Raw genomic sequence first — 22,318 nt, 5'->3', positions numbered from 1 at the left:
CACCTTCCAAATACAAATGACGACATACTCATCCTTTCCCTGAGTACTGTCTTCCTGTCCATCTTCCACGCCCGGCCACTCCCCTCAACAACTAGGATGTGAGATCCCTGAGGGAGGGACCCTGACCTGCACTGCCTGCCACATCTGAGATGCACATTAAATACTTCTGGATGAATGGGTTTTACCAAACTTGCTCCTGTAATATAAAGACAGCAGGGTATGTAGGCAAAGACAAAGTAGCTAATTACATTTCTCTTCTAATTTTAGTAAATAATTATAACAGAATGCTCTCATTGAATTACCAACACATTTAACAACCCCCCCGCCCTCCGCCCAGAAAGATTTAAAGGTTCAGATGTTCCATTTTTAAAACTTTGAAGAGTTATAAAGGAAGAATCATTTAGCTAGTCTTCAGACTGTTTAAGACAACATTAAGCTTTGGAATCACATTCATAATTTGATCAAACCTGTTTTCCAGGAGGTCCCCCAAAACATCCAGGATGCCCCAGTAAATACCCTCTATTCCAATCAGACCACAGTCCCTGTTCATTGTATATGCTGCTCCTTTCAGACAAGCCCTCTGTCTGCCTTTCTGGATTATGAAATCCAGTGCAAGTCTCATCTCTCTCAGGAAGTGTTTTTGTTGCTTATAAAGGCTTGATGATTACTGACTTTCCAAATATCCATGTCAAGTTAGCACTATCTTACAAATTATAACACCTGGGTAGTTTTTGTTCACCAAGTTAAAGTCATGGCTATTGAGAATATGGATTGTATTATACAGGTTTTCTGGGTCCTCTAGAAAGCTCCTCTTAAGGACATGTAGTGAATTCACAAATATATCCTAGTAGGTTATTTTAAGCATTTGTCCACACCCACCAAATAAATACAAGATTAAGGAAAGAAAATATTTAAGACAACTGATCTCTATGTCTCCAGTCTTTCATCATTATTAGTAAGGCGGTCACACTTGTTCAGGCAAGGGTTCATCTAAATTCTTAATGGTGTTTCACAAAATTTGCCATGAAATACTGACATATTTAATTAGATCTCATTTGCCAGCAGAAAAGCGACTGTTTATACAGGCAACACAAAAACACAGCCATTACCATGTATTGATGGAAAACATAAGCTACCAAACTAAATTTCTTGACTTTTTCTATGAACATTTCTGTTACTTCACCACAAGAGAAAAACTTAAAATTGGGAATATTCTAATCATTAATGATTTTCTGGAAATTGCATAAGAAACTCACTAAATTATTTAATCAGAGTGACAGAAATTCTCAATACAGCTTGTTAAACCACGGTAACATGGTTTGAGAATTACTACTCCAAAATTCAGATATTACCTAAAGTTATTCTTCAGCTCAAACTGAGGGTCTCTTCAGTGCCTTCAAATAACCTTGAATTCTTCAGCATGTCATTTAAGACCATCTGTAATTTACTTTCACACTCCCTTCCTTTCTACTATATTTTTTCATCACAATGTGATAGGCCTGCTATGCTCTAGCTTTATTAGATCACCCTGGAACCCCATTTTATGAAGATGTTCGTTTCTAAAGTCATTGCAAAAGGTAAAGTTTGCCTTTGGTCAATATTATCCTTGAAAATACCTTAGCAATGCAATGGCAGAGACAGACCTAGGGTTTCTCAGTAAATTCAACACTCGTTTCACCTTCAATGTGTGAACAGATCAACCGAACACCAAAGTACATACAGTATCTTTAAACAGTATAAACACACTACGTGTGAGGAGAGGTTCTCTCAATGCATTTGCATGGTGAAACTGAGTGCAATACAGAAAACAGCAGATTCCCTTCTCTCTCTCACTCACCCTGGAGCATGCACTCATGGAGTGAAATCGGGCCCCAAATCACCACTCTCTAACGTTATGTACATTAACTTTTCTTGTTCCACTCCCCCTCTCGGTTTTGGATGGCTGCTTCTGAATGCAGCTCCACTGACACGTATTCTCATTTCTCTACCCAGTAATTATTCTCTTCTCACGCTCCTTACCCTCGCATTTGGCTGTCAAAATTAGAACCAGGTTGTTTACCTCCAAAGAAGTCTTGTAAGGAAGGGATGCAACTAACATTTACTAAGCACTTGCTAATATCAGGCTCTGTTCTAGATGCTCTATTGAAATTGTAAGCGACTTAAAAGCAGAAATTATGACTTAATCTTAAATGTAACTCTTCCCTCTACCCTCCCCACTCCCAGAAATATAAAAGGTATAGGGCATTTCATGGAGCTTCACTAATATCTTGTGAATAAGTGAAAAAAATAATGTATAAGTCGTTTAGAGTTAATTTATAAAAGGAATTTTTTATGTTTAGCTGAAAAAAATTCCAACCATTTGATGAGGACTGATTGGTAACACTAGAAAGTTAAAACCATGCTGATATATTGAAGCTTTGTGTCCTCATCCCTGTTTATGTATAGAAGGCATCTGCTCCTTCCCAAGGTAGTATTGTATTCTAATATTTCAGAAAACCAAACTTTCTTAAAGTACAAGACAGATCAGTGTAACATAAAATTCTTTGCTTTAGAAAATGTATTTTTTATAATGAGAGAATTTCCCCCTCAAACTCTAGTTATCACAGCAACAAAAGAATATCTATGGAGTGCTTTATCAGACAACATAGCTGAAGCACTAGAAGTGATAGAAAAGTATCAGCGATATTTAACAGGAGCACTCATTCCATGGAAACAAGTGGAATAATTTGGTGGAACTGTGTACAACCCATAGAATGAACAAGGATGGATGACAGGGAAAACATTAAACAAACATCCCACAAGGGTTTTCGTGAGGAAGGGTTATTCCTTACTAGAAGCAAATGTCAAATTTCTCAGATTCCCCGATCTCAGGACTCCAGGCTGGTCCTTCTATGGTCCAAAGATATCAATGGCAGCTCTGTGCAAACAACTCCATAAATCTCAGCGAAAGCCCAAAAGGATGTCTCATACATCTATTGTAAGAGAGAAGAAACCTTTCCCAGAGGACTTCTCCTCATGCCTGGAACCAGAAACGCTTCCTGAAGCCATGCCTATACCAGTCACTAGCAAGGAGAGTAAGATCACCAGAACTGTGTCAGACCCAGCCTTCTGTGGAGCTCCCAAAACTGAACAAAGTAGAGCTCCACAGAAGAAGGTTGCTGAGGCAAGCTATGGCCCGTGGGTGAATTCCGACCAGGTGACTATTCTGTACTGCTTGCAAGCCAAGAACGATTTTTAGGTTTTCAAACGATTACATTTAAAATGGCTAGAGAAGTATCCATAAAGCCTAAAGTATTTACCATCTGGACTTTTAAGAATGCATTTGCTGATCCCTGTTCTGAAGCAAAGAAGGGGGAAAGTGATTATTGGATGGGAAATCAGCTGTCTGTTGGAGTCATTACTGACCTTTAAATTGATTCAAAATTGAAAACAAAAATTAAAGTCCCTAACTTCCTCTTAGATTTAACTTTATCAACACCCTTAATGTTCTACCTTTGTTTACTCTTTTATCCACCAGTCACGGGATACAATCAGGGCTCTCTACAAGGTGGTCAGTCCAATTTTCTTCCCTCCACATGTGTAGTTCAAGGCACAGAAGTCCAAAATGTATGTGCCTTCCAAGGTTGGTGATAACTTTGTTTTTAGAGGGCAGCAGGAACTATTTTATAGGACTACACCTGTAGCGTGTCCCCGAGTTTTTAAATGGGTCATCTGGCAGGATTTGCATTGCTGCTCTAATTCAGTTTCACAGTAGAAAAGTGATATTTTGGAGCTAGTCTATATTTCACTGTGGTCCCAGAGAGTTACAGGGAGCGTTAATTGTTTAAAGGTTCCCATAAGTTTGGATTTATGACTCTGCTACCATTCTGTAAGTTACACAAATGGCAAATGATAGTAATTCACTCTACTGATGGAGAAATATAGGAGATTAAATGACTTGGGCATGTTATCCACAAAATCTATAAATGAAAGCACTGGCTAAAAGGGCCCACCAACGTACAGAATATAGCCCATGACCTGAAAGTCATGCGTTTGTGTGTGTGTGTGTCCTCTTGGCTTTGACAATTTTGACTCACACATTGACAGTTCTTCACTCAGTCAAAAAACAGGCTTAACAACATTTAAAATATTCTTTAAATGTAAGAATCAAACTCCTAAAAAAAACCCCAAAATACAGTCTTGTATTATATATATAATTAAGTACTTAAATGGTCATTCAAGCTGAGATAACTAAATAAATGAGATTGCCACTCACAGGATTCTTCTAAGAACTTTCAAATTAAAAAAAAATATATGTATAAATATATGCATATACATATGTATATTGCTCTTTGTAAGTTTTGTTTTTAACCTAAATGATATATTTGACAGACTTTATATATATACCACCATTAACTTATTATTCATATTTTAAAGAGATACAACCTGTGTGTGTGTGTGTGTGTGTGTGTGTGTGTGTGTGTGTGTGTATAATTTGAAACCACCAACATACATATTTCTGGAAGAATTCAGGGAGTTTTGCATCAGTTTTTGTGACCAAGTCTTCTTTAGAGCCAGTCCTATTTCCATCACAATCTCCACCATGAGGATATAAGATGCCATCAAAGATGCTTACCATTCAGCACCAAGGAGATTATTTTCACTGAAGTACAGAAACTGACTCAAATAAGAAAAATGCTACATATGTGTGGTTAGGACTTGGCTTGAGAAAAAAACATATCTGGCAGTTTTAGAGACAAAATATATTCCCCCTTTTTCCCTTGTATCTAGAGAAAGAAACCTGAGGTATGCATTTTTTTTTTTTCTATTTCTGAGTAGTAATTAATGATTTTCCTATAGAGGGTAATTAGATACATGATACAAAATCACAATGGCATCTGGCCTGAAATATATGTCTTATGTCTTATGTCCTGTAGGACATAAGACTATGATTCAGGGTCGCCTGGGTGGCTCAGTTGGTTAAGTGTCTGACTCTCGGTTTTGGCTCAGGTCATGATCTCACGATTTTGTGAGTTCAACACCCATGTTGGGCTCTGTGCTGACAGTGGAGCCTGCTTGGGATTCTCTCTCTCTTCTCTGCTCCTCCCCTGCTCACACTATCTCTGTCTCTCTCAAAATAAATGAAAATAAAACTTACAAAAAATCATTAAAAAAAAGTATGATTCAAATATGCCAAAACAATCCTGAAAACCCCAAACCAACTATAAAGAAATGGCTGAGGGGAGCCTCTCAATATTCGAATCCGTGTGAATAGCCTCGTCTCAAAGTGCTAACCTCAAGACTGAGTTAATCTCTCGCCTAAACTTAAAGCTATTATTGTCCACATCACTTATTTGGTAATTAATCATGAACTGTTCTGTGATGTTGCTGTAATTAGGCATTTATTGTTAACTCACATTATAATTCTACTTTAGCTGCTGAACGTGGGTACATCTCAATCTAAACTGGGTTTCAAGTAACCTGAGCACTGAAAACAGTCTCTGTATTCCTTTAGCTAGAATGACAATGTACTTTCTCCCCAATCAGGACACTCTGAAAGTGAAAGTGAAGAGTTAAAACAAAGGCATTAACACATCTGCAAGAGAGGAGCAAAAGACAGGGATTTGAAATAGGTCTATGTCCTGGTAGACAGACTATAACCTAGGGAACAGGTGGCAGGCATATTATAACATGGTCTACATTTCTGTAATTGGCCTTATAGGAGAAAGTAGCCTTCTAGGAAGTATCTACCTTCCTGAAGCAGGATTCTGTGCAGGCCACCTACCTGTTCAAAACTTCCCAATGGCTCTCTCAGTATTATGAGAACAAAATCAAAACTCTCCCATCGAAACTACCAAGACCCTGCTCCAACGTATATTTTCGAGATTTTCATTATTCTCCTTTTCAGTACCCCTGGGCTCACTAATTATAACTCCTGACTAACTGCTTTCCTGCTTGAGTCATTACTTGAAATATTATTTGTATTTTGCCAATTTCTATATATCTAATCCCTAGACATTCCTAGCTGAAATCCTACTTTCTTCATGAAATTTCTCCAATCTCTCCTCCAGCCTGTTAACCACCAATGGAAGTAACCGTTCTCTGAATAGCAATCTACCCATACTTCTCTTATAGTAGATAAGACTATTACTAGATTTTAAGTCCCTTCAGAGAAGACTCTTGATCAAATCCAAACTTCATATATACCCCATAGTAACAAGTGCAATGCCTGGTACAAGTTGGATGTTCAAAAATGGTTGGTAAGTAAATGGTTCACAAGAACAATAAATTAGTAAATTCTGATAATACTGTTTTCATCATACTAGTGTGTATACTACATGAACATCAGACTCTTAAGATATTCTCTAACCAAAAAATATATATTCTTTCCCTAGAAATTTGAAGGAAAAAAGAAGTTAAATGCCAGTGTTGACAAAACTGTAAAATATTGAAAATAATTAACTTACTTTATCTGTAGTAAGAGTATAATTTAATTTGATTTTAAAGTTTTACAGATATTTACAGAGCACTGTTATAAGGAGGATAGACATAATTAAAGCCTCTCCTGTGAGGAATGAAATAGACAAAATGACAATTTAATTCTTAACTCAAATTCTGATACAGCAATCAATATTTTACTTTAAAGGGTTTTTAATCCTTTAACATTTACTAGCTGAACTCGAGTGTATTATTATTTGCAAACCTTCAAAATTCATGTGGAATTTTAAAAGAAACAAAAGCGATATATCATAATGGTATGTGTTTGCTTTGCTTTATTAAAAGGGCGCTCACGTTCTCACATGCCCTGTGTGAGAAACAACCTCCTGAGCAGAGCTGATTGGACGAGTGGGAGCCAATCCGATGGCCGTGTGGAACAAACTGAGATCTCATTCAGATTCTCCCTTTCTCCTCCCTGAGACTCAGGAGAGACTGTAGCTGCAGGTGTTATATTTTTAAGACAAAGACTCATAAAACAGGGGCTATCAAGTCCATATTTAAGCCATAGAGAAGTAAAACAGAAAAATGTAGTCTATTAAAAGAATGAAGCAGATGAACTAAGACAAACACAGAAAAGAAACCCAAGCGACCAGAGAGAGAGAGAGACAGACAGACACACACACACACAGATAGAGAATGCAGTCGAGGTACTCAATAGTTTCCACATTCCTTGTTCTAGTCTTTTGTAAATCTCAGCTACAATTCCTGTAGATTATTTCTATCCTGTAGATTATTTCTATGGGATAACAATATGGGTAATCTCAGAAAAGTAATAAGCATACATTTATGTAAGTATAAAACAGATTTCCATTTGTGCTTACTCTAGATTCAATTGATCTGTTACTGGTAACTAAAATGTTTCTGAGACACTGGGCCTTTTGCTCTTTGTGCTGATATGCTCAAACTGCAGATAACTGAACGATTAGAGATACTTTACATCTATAGCTTTGAAAGCATTTTAACATCTTTGGGCTAACAGAAACTGCTTATCAACCCACCTCTTGAAGAGCATTAATCAGATCCTTATAATGAGATAACACATTTCCCCAAAGTGAGCAAAGACTCTTCATCACTTCTCAATGTGAGAAATAAGCCCACTTAATGCCAATTACTATTGACACAATTTCTTCTTACATACAATATAAATAAATCTGTCAAATTAAGACAAATGAACAATCAAACTTCTCCGTGTTCCACACATTTAACAGATGCTCAAGTAATGACAGAATAGCAAGTGCTTTTCTATATGAAAAAAAAAAACCACTTTTGAATTAAACCTTTCATTTTTAGGTATTAATAATACCATATGCAGTTGGGACTTAAGTTCTACTTAATAATGATAGCAGACACAGCAGTAGCAATAGAATGTCAGGGTAGGCTAACAGCAATAAAGAAAAAACTGCCACATGAAGGATAAAATCTTCATGTCTCTCCCATTTAGGCTTTATAGCAATCTCGCAAAGCAGGGGATTGGTAGAGATACTTGACTTTTTTTAGAAATAGAAATTTACTCCACTATAAAAGTTGATTTTTCAAATGAGTTGGCTAATACCCCCATTTTCTTATAACTCTCCTTTCTTTATAAGCCATCTGTTTCCTATCCTTTTTCTGACTACTGCCTGCTTGCCCCTCCAGATTCCTACCTATCCTCCACCCTGCTCGATGTCCTGCTTGATGTCCTGGGAAACTTACTTAATATGGATCATATCAATGGGTTCTTTTGGTCTTTTAGTTGCTACATTTGGACAATGGGAGGGAATGGCAAGAGACTGGTGGGGAGCAGGGGTGTGAGGGGTAGGGGTCAGATATACCCCCTATCAAAGGCTGCAGGTGGTGTCAGGAGACCTTCTCCAAATAGCTACCTTCTTCTGCTTCTTTGCCCCTTTGGGCCCAGGGACGATAATGTCTCCCCATTTGCGGCTATCCCTTGCTCATATCCCTAAACCATGCCCACCTTTGTATATAATTCTTTTATTAAACTTTCCTCAAATTACCCACTTTGAGTATGCCGCTTATTGCCAAGACTCTGAATATAATTCTCTGCCCCTGTATCTTTGGAACACCTCCTTCAAAAGCTGCCAAAGCCTTTATATAAAGGTTGTTAAGTTAAATGGCATTGCCTACCTTGATTTCTCTTTGTAGCACCTGTTACTTCTTCACACTCCTACTGTACTCAGTAGACACTGTGATGGATCTTTCAGTTTTCTCTTCCCATTGCTGCCCTTCAAACATGGTAATTTGCAAAGGTCCTTTCCTAAATTCTCAACGCATCTCTCTACACTTTCTCTACCTTGGAATGCATGATCACTATGTTCATGGCTTTCCAAAAGATCTTTCTAACCCTACCTAGACTGTCTTTCACACTCTAGTGCAATTATTTCCAACTGCTAGTGATACTAAATGTCCCTCCCTATCTCATATCAACTCTAAGTACAAAATTATCAAGGCATAGGAAACCAGTATTTCTCTCTAGCTTCCTCACTTCCCTGAACTGTACCACCCTTTTCTAAGTCTGTTCTAATGCCCGATTCATTTCCACGTATATAACTATTTCTTCATAAATTACTTTCATCTTTCTCTTCCTTCATTACTCATGCCATTAAATTGGATTTAGGATTAGCTTCAAGTTTGGTAACTGCATAAACTTCAAATTGGTACTTTCCACAGTATCTAGCATACAGTCTTAATCATTTTGCATCTCAGTATTTCTTGCGTTAATGGATCAAAACAAATTATAAAGGAACCGATATATAAATCTTACATAAAAATTTAGGTGATTAAGGGAAATATGTAACATATGTCTGAAAAGACAAATATGGAAAAATACAGTGCTCATATTTACAAGTAATTAAAGTATTGCTTGTATGTCAGATATTATACCACACACTTATATATACATAAGCTCATTTAATTTTTACACACATACACACACAGGTATCAATACACACATAATCACTTATGGGTGAATTAGGATTCCAGAAAATTAATTCCAAGTTCACGGGACTAGAAAGTGGAGGACTGTACAGTGAAAAGTATGCTTGTCTGTTACATTCCCAGTTATGTTTAGTTTAACATGCATAGTGAACCTGAGCTTTATCATCAAGCTTTGAGCAAAAGAATGTTTTGGCTTATGTAAAGATTACTAAGTTCTATCTGTCAAACTAAGACAGATTAGTTCATGGTATTAGATCTCCCTATCCAATTCTCTGCCTTTTCTGACTTAGCCTTAGCCTGGGAACTTGACATGAGGAGGGAAAGGAGGCAGGATGGTGGAAACAGTGTAAGGGTTGAATCCTAATCCAAGGGTGGTGCTGCTTGATCAGAAGGTGTTTTTAGAATCAGATGGAAAGCATTAGTTGTCCAAAAATCAAATTGAAACCGTGAGTTCTCCAGAAAGAACACTAAGCAAGCAAACAATGGGGCCCAAAAGTAGCTAAGTGAGTTTTTATCAACACATTAGTCACCAAATAAGCCAACCCTGAGGGACATCAGCCTGAGTTGGAACCAGGGAATAACTGAGTGCGGAGGATGGCAACTACTATTTATTGGTTCAGAACCCTGATTCAGTAGGATTTATTTTCCATTTAAAGGGCCTAAATAGCAGGAGTTCTGGATTTGGATGAACTATAGTGGAAGGACTAGGGAGGGTAAACTAGTCTAAAAGTCCTTCTGTATCACCGACAGAGTGTTTAAAACTGCACATACCCCACTGATGAATTGAGACGTTATCGATGAGGATATCCCGTGAAGACGAGGAGCAGAGTAAGGTTGAGAACCACAGAGCTAGAGCAGGGCTGACTGGGAGAGCTTAGAAACGCGTGCAGTTTTTCACTGAAATGCCATGAAATAAAATGACTCATGGGAGAAAACAAATAGGTATTTTTCAAAAAGGAAGGGCATTGTTCATGGGTTTTCAAGAACGTTATAAATGCCATAAACTGTTTTTAAAAATGGGTCAGTGGTAAACAAAAATGCTCTTAAGTATAGCAGAGAGTCCACTTAGCTTAGTATTTTCTGCTTGATGGAGCAACAAGACATTATTTATATAACAATGCAGGAGTTGTACCCTCAGAATAGGTAATAAATTGGTAGAGTGCTGTTCCCTCTCATTCTAGGTCATCCTGGCTTTTTTAGATAAAAATACCAATTGTCCTTTTAAAGCAAGGATATCTAAATTATTGGACTGGGAACCTTATGAATAAAAAAATGTTTTGAGAAACCTCTCAATATACATATGTGTTCATCTGTAACCTTAAGAAACAGTGCTATACTAATATATGAAAGAAACATATAAAACCTATATAAAAAGAAATTACAAAGGATGGGAAAGAGATGACACAATTAAAAATGAAAACATTTTATACTAATGTACAAAATACCTTCGGGCTCAACTAAAAAACCTTAAAAAATCTTATGAAAATTGCAATGTAGATTTGAGGATCTGATTCTAAGTTCATTTTCAATAGCTGGTCCCATGGACCATATTAGCTCAAAAGATGGGAGAGAAACAAGTTAGAGCCCCTGGAAAAAGTGCACTCACTGTTAGCAATGCCTACTAAATCACAATGCTTATTTTTTAAACATTTTTGGAAGTTTATTTATTTTGAGAGGCAGAGAGAGTGAGCAAGGGAGGGGCGCAGAGAGAGAGAGAGAGAGAGAGAGAGAGAGGGAGAGAGAGAATCTGAAGCAGGCTCTGCACTGTCGGTATGAAGCCTGATGTGGGCCTTGAACTCATGAACTGTGACATCTTGACCTAAGCCAAAAACCAAGAATCGGATACCTAACCGACTGAGCCACCCAAGTGCCCCCACGATGCTTATTTTTAATGTAATTTACTTAATCATGCTAAGGTTTTAATTGAAACTCTGCTAGTAAAATTTCATCCTTCTTGATGTTTTCTAATAAGTTCAAAAACCACCTAAACACAAATTAAGAAAGACTTTAAAACAAGTTGGAAAATTGTTTTCCAGTTTTTAAATTACATGTAGATGTAACAGTTGGGTGATACATTTACATCATTTTTTGGCAACAAAATCACAAAACAGTGGACATTTTCCAAAAATCTATTCTCAAAACGTCCCCTTCATTTTTTGAAGTTTCTTTAAAAATGCAGTCACTTTCCCATTTACTCTAAAATATGTAATATTTGCCTTTAAGGGCCTGAGTATGTTTCTTTCTTAAACAAAGTATCTACATCCAAGTAAAAAAATATCTACATGCAAGTAGTCATTTGTCATCATAGATGACAACAAATTTTGAACCCTCTTATTTTCATTAAAAAAAAAAAGCACGAGAACTAAGATCAATATTCTTGAAAATACTAATTCATGAAATAGCCAGACAACCTCTTTATGCATCAAATTGTCATTCCCTCGGATTACCAACAATGTTATTTATGAAGGATCTACCGTTTAGGATGGTACCCATGAATCTACTCGTGTGGACACGTGTAAAGTACAACATGTCACAACATGCTGGACGTGAACAGATGAGTAAGTCTGTCAGTGACAACCCCTCCCGACTGAGCCTCCCCTTCTCCTCAGAGGAAACACCTTGAACCGACTCAGACAGGCTGACACACAGACACGTAGAGGGAGCCAGCATCAATCTTTGTATTAAATATTAGTAGATCTTAACTTCTTTATTCATAAATAAGAAATTATGATTAAAAAAATTAAAATTCTAATATTTTTCCTATCTCAATGGCTCATCTTGTATATTCCATAAAGTGTCTACTTTGGAGACTTCTGCTTTAAAAATATATGTACTTTTGAGGATTTAAAAGTATGCATATTCAAGTTACCTCTGAAAAACAACCAGTTTGCTTCCTTCCTCCCTCAAGCAATTCATAGTTTCAGACAACGTCAACAGAAATGGTTACCCCCAAATTTCTTATTTTTTCAGTCACTCGAGAAAATTATTATCATTACCAGTTTGAAGGAATAAAAATATTCTTTAGAGTAAGTAGCAATATTTTGACTATCATTTACATAAATTATTCTCTGATAAACCATCAATGATGTTGACTATCGAAATATATCAATTCCAGTATTAATGTACAACAACGCAAAGTTAAATGTGTTTCAAATGATAAGATCAGAGCTACATTTTATTGCTTTACAGAAGAATGACATTAAAGGAAATAAGACACAGCTCATTATTTTTATTAGTAACAGGACTTAAATTAGCTTGACAAGAGAACAGATGACTTCAAATACACGGTAAGAGTCCTTTACCAAATTAATTTCTCCCGGAAAATCAGAGAGAATAGTAATAGTCTTAAAAGCAGCTAGCTACTCAACTCCAAATTTGGGATTTTATTTCTGATGTGTGTCTTACCTTTGCTCCATGCTTATGTAGAACTTCCATGACATCATTGTGAGCTCTTTCTGCTGCAACATGCAAGGGAGTCATGAAACTATGGAGAGGAGAGAAGGAAAATGTAATGTCCTAACTTTTGTTGCATTTCCCCTTTAAGAGCCGAACACCTCCTTCTGTGATTGCACTTACTCTTTATTTTTTTCATTAACATTTGCTCCTTTTCTAAGTAATAGTTCTGTCACTTGTTTTCGTTTGGGATGCAGGGAGGCCACAGCACAGTGCTGTAAAGTAAACAAAACTAAGTTAATAAACTTCTATTTAAAAGGAGAATTCTGAATTAAGTAGCATCTGCTGACTCTTTAGAACACTGTTATGTCAAAAAAAGTTTACATATTTTATGTTATGGAGATGATCAAATTCTCCCTAAACACCTTGGAAGTGCAAGACACGGGCCTTTATTTTTTTTTATTTAAAAAAAAAATTTTTTTTTTAACGTTTTTATTTATTTTTGAGACAGAGAGAGACAGAGCATGAACAGGGGAGGGGCAGAGAGAGAGGGAGACACAGAATCGGAAGCAGGCTCCAGGCTCTGAGCCGTCAGCCCAGAGCCCGACGCGGGGCTCGAACCCACGGACCGCGAGATCGTGACCTGAGCTGAAGTCGGACGCTTAACTGACTGAGCCACCCAGGCGCCCCAACACGGGCCTTTAAAACGAGATAAAATTATCTTAGTTAAGCATTAAGAAAGACTGTTTCTCTTCCTTTGGCCGACGCATAATTTTCCAGGATATACTTGTTTGAAGGTAACAGAATACTGCCTCTCCAAAGGTACAAACATCTATACCTCAGTTGTTCAATCCTTCATTGGGTTGTCAGCTACATAAATAAATAGTTTTCAAAATCTTCCCCAGAGCCACTCCTGGCACTATATAAGCCTATACGCCCAGGGATAGGCAAGAGGTAATAGACTTGAAGGAGCTTAGTGGAAGAAGTATTCTCAGAAGTTTAATGTTTTATCCTGTATTTATATGATTTTTGTATTCAACTTTGTTTTATATTAATGTTTTATATTCAAATTTTATGAGTAGGGGCACCTGGGTGGCTCAGTGTGTTAAGTGTCTGACTCTTGATTTCGGCTCGGGTCCCGATCCCATGGTTTGTGAGATCAAGCCCCGTGTTGGGCTCTGTGCTGACAGTGGCGAGCCCGCTTTGGGATTCTCTCTCCCTGTCCTCGACTTTCTCTCTCTCTCAGAAGAAACATTAAAAAAAATAAAATTTTAAGAGTTAAAACCTACTTACTAATGAATAAAATGAACACTCCCAAAAAGCAGGTCAGGATTATTCTGTTGCTTTGGGTGTCTCCCGGCATAACGCTGTATAATGTCAATATATCTGAACACCAGTTTGAGAGGCACGTACTTAAGTGTACATACAGCTGGCCCATTCAGTTTGATGACTCTTTTAGTGTCGTTTTCGGCAGGTATTGACTACAGGTTGACTTTTTTGCGCCGGATATATGCGGGAATTTTAACTGAAGCGTATTTAGAGGTCTGTGATATAGGCATCACACATGCTTCAATTCTGAACTCAGGAATAATTTTACCGGCCCTATACCTGAAATTTAATGTGACCAATAAGAAAAATAAGCTAATCTTTCTGAAAGTACGTTAGAAGAAAAAACATGAACTGTTTAAAAAACAATGTGTATGGTCTGGAACAAAAAATTCATAATCTTCGTATTTTTCTATAATGAATGTAGTAATTCTTTGGAAAATTAAGAATAATTCTTTGGATAACTGCTCCAAAGGATAATGCAAGTATCTCTGAAAACACTTTTAATATTCTACAGAAGACAAACAGTCTTTACCTAGCAACCATAAGAAAAAGATTCTATAGAGAAAATCACATCTTGTATTTTATGAAAGAATTGGCCACAAAAGTAGACTTGTTCGAATACAGTTGGGTAAGGACAAAGGTAAAAATAATTCCCAAATCAAGGGTGAGCAAACATCTATTCTCTCATGCATGAAAGCAAGCATCTCCTGAACCAAATTAAAAATCAATGCAACCAACATTAAAATGGAAATTTCTGGCATTTCTGATACGAAAGTTACTTAAGGGTTCTGAAATGAAAATCGTACATTGGGCTTCTATTACAGACCTAAGGAATGGATTAACGATGAAATCTTACCAGGGCAGTTTCATGAGACTGTGGTTGTTTGAAATTAATGATTTCCAAAGCAAGTGTTTTTTTAACTTTGGCTAGGTCTGCTTCTCTGGCTGCTTGCAGTAGAGAGTGACCTTTAAATTCATCTGTCAATGAAATAATGGTTGACATAAAAGATTTAAGATCTGTAAAAATCATTAGTATGATTACAAATAAGAAAAGTACTAATTTTACATATTACTTTATTTTATCAATAGCAGTAACATGATGCTAGGATGATAAAGGCACAGAGGATGTGCAGTTAATGAAGAATTTTGAAAAATGTATGCTCTGAAATAACACCATTTTATACTCTCAGAGTCCACAGAGGTGCACACATACAAACACATTTACCCCCGCTAAGTTTTAAAACAAGCAACCAAAAACATCTACCAAATGGAAGCCGGTTCTAAACATATATACACTGGAATACTTTATAGCTCTGAAAAAAACAGGAGGTCTGCACACACTATCATGAAAATATACATAATTAAATGAAAAATCAAGTAGCAAAAGAGGTATGACAGGTTGACCCAGGTTTTTTGTATTGTTACTACTGCCATTGCCACCACAACCAAATATAAGAAATGGTACAAAAAAGGCACTTAGAGAAACATTTGCGAAAATATTAATAGTTTTAGCCCTGAAAAGGGAAGAACTGAATTATAGGGGAAGTGCCAAGAGTCTGATAATTTTTCGAAGAACAAATAGTATTTTATTATTTGTATAAGAGATTTATATAAGCAAGTAAGAGATTTCTTCAAAAGTGATTTCTTAATTAACTGCATAAATAAAAATCCAATATTCTAACTAAAAACTTAGAGTCATATTTTCTATTTTACAGTTTTGGTTTGTATTTTGATATGACAAAAAGCTGGAAATTCTTCTAAAAAGACGCAAATGATGTGTGAGCTAACATATTACATAGCAATCCCCGGCCAGCCCACATAGCCTTTGCACCTGCCTGCTACTAAATTCCTTTCTTTTCCTCTCTCCTCTCCTGAGTTCCCCATCTCACTCCCCTCTGTCCCTCAAAAGACAGAGAAAGACACACATGGAAACATATGTGCCTTAATAACTCCTATTACTGTGATGAATCACAAAATTCTACTACTGAAACTAAGATTTTACTATATGTTAACTAACTGGAATTTACATAAAAACTTAAAAAAGAAAAAAGAGAACTACTATCATCGTTCAAGGCCTCAGTTTAGATACTCTGGTGAGGTCTACCTGATATTTTCCATTATTGGCCTAGGATTCCTTCTTATGAAGCCCCCTGCACTTGCATTAGCCTTACGTCACAGGACAGATCACATGATCTTATTTGCTACGGTAGTCCTATCGCTTAGCACACTGCTTGTATATGGTATATTATGTATTCAATTTGTTGCATGAATGGTGAATATTTATAAAATAAGTCATGGCAGGTGCAGGGGAAAAACCATTTTTATGAAACCTCTTGTTTAGTGGTACCTTATCACTGCTAAGTTCCTCAAAGTATAGGACTTTGAAACTTCAGAAACTCAAAGTTAAGGTCAAATGAAGTAAAAGTAAACCAGTGTTTTCAAAACACAAAATTACAGATTTTCATGTTAATGATAAAATTAGGGATAAATCAAGCGGAAGAATTACAAACTGCCATATGTAAGGAGCAGGATCCTGCCGACTGCAAAGGAAGGTGATGTGTTGAGAACGGATTTCAAACAGAAAGTATGGTTTTGCTTTGGCCATCAGTCTGGGGAAATTTAAATGGAATTCAAATCATACTGGCTGTTTCTCTAATGACAAATGCTCTATGACTATCAAAATGATATAAGCAATTCTACTTTTTCAATTACTCTTTTGAGTTCAGGATAGGTGACTCAGAAAAAAAAATAAGGGTAAATTTATGAAAAACATAAGTAATAGGACTAGAATACTAAGGAAATTACAAAATTAGGATGTATGCAACAATGCAATTAGACATAATATTTTCTCAAATAACAAGAAATAAAATATTCCTTATCTTTGCTCTTTAGGAAAAAGTAAAGATGTCTGCCCAAATTGGCTTTCAAATTTAAAATATAGTATACTCAAGATTAAAAAAAACAGAGAATGGAAAAATATATCAACAATACAATGATCCCTCCCAATGCAAAGGTTACATAAAGATTTGTTTTTAAAACCTCAAGGAAGTACTTAAGTAGCAAAAAGAAGGCAATAAAATTGCAAATTATACTCAAACTTACCTTGAAAACTTAATACTTATAAGATGCCATAAAAGTTTTTTTTTTTTTTTTTTTTTTTAAAGTTTATTTCAGAGAGAGAGAGAGTGGCGGGCAGAGAGAAAGAATCCCAAGCTGGCTCTACACAGCCAGTATAGAGCCTGATGCAGGGCTTTAACTCACAAACCATGAGATCATGACCTGAGCTAAAATCAAGAGTCGGACACTTAACCAACTAAGTCACCCAGGCGCCCTAAGTTCCTCTTCAAAATCATTTTGGAACAAGAATGAAAGCTACGTTCGGTATTTTCAGCTTTAACATATGCAGAATCCAAACTACCTTGCTCATTTCACTTCATGGAAACAGTAAAAAAAGAGAGAGAAAAGCAGAAAAAAAAGTGTGAAATGAAAATGCCTATAACCATGGGTAGGATCAAAATCTTGTTTGTTTCTTATATAATTAAAAACATTTTTAATGTTTATTTTTGAGAGAGAAGAGAGAGAGAGAGAGAGAGAGAGAGAGAGAAAGTATGGGGGAGGGGCAGAGACAGAGGGGGACAGAAAATCTGAAGCAGGCTCTGTGCTAACAGCAGAGAGCCCCAAGCGGGGCATCAACTCAGGAACTGAGAGATCATGACCTGAGCCAAAGTCAGAAGCTTAACCGACTGAGCCACCCTGGTGCCCCTTGTATACTTTTCTTAAGAACTCTGTTAGGGGTGCCTGGTGGCTCAGTCGGTTAAGCGTCTGACTTCGGCTCAGGTCATGATCTCATGGTTCGTGGGTTCGAGCCCCACTTCGGGCTCCGTGCTGACAACTCAGAGCCTGAAGCCTGCTTCATATTCCGTGTCTCCTTCTCTCTATGTCCCTTCCCTGCTTGCACTCTCCCTCTCTCCCTCCCAAAAAAACCCAAACATTAAAAAAAGAAAAAAAAAAAAAAAGAAGAACTCTGTTAATTGTGAATGTCTAGAGTAAGGCAGCGGGCATGATGATGAAAATCACAGAGAAGTTCCAACTTTGTTAAATCCTTTTCTTCAGATAATTCCTTGGCGGAATCTTATTTAATAAAGTAAAAGAAATACTGAGCAGGTTGAAAAGTACTCTAATCAGGGAACTTCTTTTACAAAACTATATAAATTTCTGTTAAGTCATAATGTGTACACTGGAATCAGATAGCGAAATACACTATAAAAACTCATAATAATATTCACAATGGGAAAAATGCTTGAAAGGAAAAATAAGTCAAAGGTGACATGGAGGATAAAGCTGAGTCCAGGGTATAAACTAAAAGAAGGAAATTAAAACAACAACAAAAGATTAAAAAAAGTTTTGAGCTCAATTCAATTCAATAAACTTGCTGTGCACAGTGTTCACAATGAACTGTGCTGGGGTAAGGGGGGCAGATAGAGAGATCCAGACACAAGTACCATCAACACATTTTTACTGGGTAACGAGGCACTGTGCGGGTGCTAAGGAGACAAGAATGAAATGAAAAATCTTTCGAGAACTTAAATTTCACCGTGAAGATAGAACACGCACATAGAAGAATGAACTGTATGATGCAAGATAACATATGGCAAGGGTCATATGAGTGGGAGAGAGAAAAAAGGCATTTCTATGAGGATTCACTGCTAAGACATCTGCCCAGTTATAATCTGGTTTGTGCTGGACTGTAATCTAGTCGATGTTATCTGTGCCAGGACCAAAATAAGTTTAAATTTCTACTTAAACAAAGTGAAAATTGCAAGTCTTCCTGTTTTAATACAAACCAGTTTAAAATCTGCTTAAATTTAAATGACATCATCATTTTGACTCTGCCTTTTTCTTAAGTTATCATTTAAAGATTTTCTCAGGCATTTAAATCCAGTTACCTTATTCTTAGAATCCCTGAGAGAGAATACCAACCATAGGATGAGTTAAATGGTAGGTAGGTGATGCCTAGTTGAATTTAGACCTGCAATGCCCACATACAGAATTAAACAGATCTCAGTATTTGATAGGACAACTAAATGTAGTATAATATCCTGAGGGAGATCCAGGAACAGAAGCAGGACTTTACATAAAAACTAAGGAAATCTGAGTAGAATATGGTCTTTAGTTAATAATCTATCAATACTAGTTCATTAACTATGGCAAATGTATCATACAAATGTAAGACGTTAATGGATATGGAGTATATGAGAACTCTATGCACTAATTTTGTAACTTTTCTGTAAATCTAAAACTATTCCAAGACAGGGGCACCTGGGTGGCTCCAGTCTGTTAAGCACCCGACTCTTAATTTTGGCTCAGGTCATGATCTCCTGGTTTGTAAGACTGAGCTCCATGATGGGCTCTGGGCTCACACTGCGGAGGCTGCTTGGGATTCTCTCTCTCACACCCATGCACGTTCTCTTTCTCAAAATAAATAAAATGAAAAAATATATACATAAAACTCTTCCAAGACAAAAAGCTTATCTAAAAAACATGCATATGGTGGCATGTGGGTGGCCCAGTCGGTTAAGCATCCGACTTAGGCTCAGGTCACGATCTCGTGGTTTGTGAGTTCGAGCGCCGTGTCGGGCTCTGTGCTGACAGCTCAGAGTCTGGAGCCTTCTTCAGATTCTGTGTCTCCCTCTCTCTCTGCCCCTCCCCTGCTCACACTCTCTCTCTCCCTCTAAATAAAAATAAAAATAAAAATAAAAATAAAAATAAAATTAAAATTAGAATAAAAAACATGCATATGTATATATAGGTAATATATATCAATACATGAGAATATTACTTCCACCAAATCTTAAAAAAGATCTTATTTAAATTGGGGCAAGTTGGGGCACCTGGGTGGCTCAGTTGCATCCAACTCTGGCTCAGGTCATGATCTCGCAGTTGGTGGGTTTGAGCCCCGCATTGGGCTCTGTGCTGACAGTTCAGAGCCTAGAGCCTGATCAGATTCTGTGTCTCCCTCTCTCTACCCCTCTCCCACTCACGCTTTCTCTCAAAACATTTTTTTATTTTATTTTATTTTTGAGACAGAGAGAGACAGAGCATGAATAGGGGAGGGGCAGAGAGAGAGAGAGACACAGAATCTGAAACAGCCTCCAGGCTCTGAGCTGTCAGCACAGAGCCCGACGCGGGGCTCGAACTCATGGACCGCGAGATCATGACCTGAGCCAAAGTCGGACGCTTAACCGACTGAGCCACCCAGGCGCCCCTCAAAACATTTTTAAAAACTGAAAAAAAGTAATAAATTGGGGCAAATGATTGCACTTAGGCTATAACACACACAAGAAACACAAACATGATTGTGCAACCTTGCAGGGCCTGGGAAATAGTGAGTGCTCAATAGCACAAGAATTATAAGCTCTGTGAGCTCAGAATTTTTTTCCTGGTTTGTACACTGTTGTGCTTGCAGGACCTGGCACAGAGTAAGCATGCAATAAATGGCTATGGATTGACTCACCCTCATTAGCCTTAGAAGAAAAGTGCAGGATCAGAAAGGAGGATTACAAACTAGCGTACGTGTAAGAATAGAAGGTTGTTATTCAAGTTGGACAAAACACCAGTCTTCATAACTAAACAAAAATGAGATATTTCAATTTACAGCAAGCAATGTTGAGTCTGAGATATAAATACATACAAGTCAATCTCTCCCGGAGCTCAGGAGTTGGAGCCATATCTACAGCACTTTTGCCATGGCAATTGACTAGTGTAGGATCAGCACCATGGCTAAGTAACAGAGAGCAGACTTCCACACGATTCTTGGAAGCAGCCTCATGGAGTGGAGTGAACTGCCAGAGATCCATAGCGTTGACACAAGCTCCATGCTGGATTGAGAAAAACAGTTTCAGGTCAGCGATCATTTCACTGGATCTTAAAGACATTTATCTCATTGTAAATTTCAGCTGTGACTCTTTGAAATGCCAATAAGCATTTTAGTTTCTTTCATTTCAGCTTTTAAAGACAATTTAAAATAAGTTAAATGTTTTAACATTTTTAAGGCAACAGTAGTATTTTTTAAAAACATTTTATTTTCTTAAAACTCTTATTGGCTCCCACAACACATGAAAACTCATGACAAGTTAGGGAAAAAAAAGCAAACAGTATCCAATGTTTTAAAACATCTTTTACCTTAAGTAGCAGTTCTGTGACTTCATAATGTCCATATGAACACGCATTATGAAGAGGCACAAGTCCACTAAATGGAAAAAAAGGCAATAATGTACTCAAATTTCAAACAAACAACATATAGTCATTTATCTAAGTGCTAAAAGACAAAAACTAATAAATCCAAATATAATTATATTAAAAACATTTAAAAATATTTAATAAGAGGCTACAAAGCATAGCTAATGTTTAACCTTTTGTATTTATCTTGTGCTTTGTGTACACAATGCTTAAATATGATAAAAACACCAATTAGAAAAGCATTGAGGTAAAAGGAAGGACATGAGCTAATTGACAACTGCATGCTTTAAAGATCAAGTATTTGTAGAAAAATGTTAATGGAGAGTGAGTTGAAACCTTCCTACCATTTTATTTCACTCTGTAGGTAACTGCCAGCATCAGAATGAAACATCCAAACTATTATGACTTACATATCCAACTCTCATTCTGCATGAGTCAAGGACTCCCATTTTTGTGGTGTACTTCTCTGTTTTCAGACAAGCATAAGGGAACAGAGATGTACGAGACCATGAGGCATTTGTGCCCCTGTACTATGGGGACACCATTCACATAGGGTACATGTCAGGCGAGACAGAAACAGTACCAAGAAGAGGCTCTGAAATGATGGATTCCCTCTCTGGTAAGTGTCTCAGGTACTGAGTTGTTTCTTCATTTCTAATGTTTCCTGACAGGGAGAGGGGCAAAGTGAAAGAGACCCTCCTCCCTCCGGGGCTTCTTTTCTTCATGCTGCCAATGACCGGAGTGTAATACGGATCTACATTACCTGGGTACTGAGGTCAATTCTCTTTTATTTTTATTTTTTATTTAAAAATTTTTTTTAATGTTTATTTATTTTTGAGAGAGAGAGAGAGAGGGAGAGAGGGAGAGAGAGAGTGTGAGCGGGGGAGGGGCAGAGAGAGAGGGAGACACAGAATCCGAAACAGGCTCCGGACTCTGAGTTTCCAGC

The 22,318-nt window shown here is 37.1% G+C and overlaps 1 protein-coding gene across 5 annotated transcripts in view; it reads right to left on the bottom strand.

The window, feature by feature from the left end:
• Positions 1–22,318, bottom strand: part of TNKS (tankyrase) — a 209,714-nt gene that overhangs the window by 52,379 nt on the left and 135,017 nt on the right. For all 5 annotated transcript variants that reach the window (XM_042983119.1, XM_042983116.1, XM_042983115.1 and 2 more), the window contains 5 exons: positions 21,316–21,382; positions 20,825–21,011; positions 14,990–15,111; positions 12,988–13,079; positions 12,817–12,895 (listed from right to left, as the gene is read on the bottom strand). In XM_042983119.1, coding sequence (XP_042839053.1) covers positions 12,817–12,895; positions 12,988–13,079; positions 14,990–15,111; positions 20,825–21,011; positions 21,316–21,382 — 547 coding nt within the window. The remainder of the gene's footprint in view (positions 1–12,816; positions 12,896–12,987; positions 13,080–14,989; positions 15,112–20,824; positions 21,012–21,315; positions 21,383–22,318) is intronic.

This window comes from Panthera tigris, chromosome B1, assembly GCF_018350195.1.
Source record: "Panthera tigris isolate Pti1 chromosome B1, P.tigris_Pti1_mat1.1, whole genome shotgun sequence".
In the NCBI taxonomy this organism is placed as follows: domain Eukaryota; kingdom Metazoa; phylum Chordata; class Mammalia; order Carnivora; family Felidae; genus Panthera; species Panthera tigris.
The sequence above is the reverse complement of the archived record's forward strand: the minus strand, read 5'-3'. Positions and strand labels throughout refer to the sequence as shown.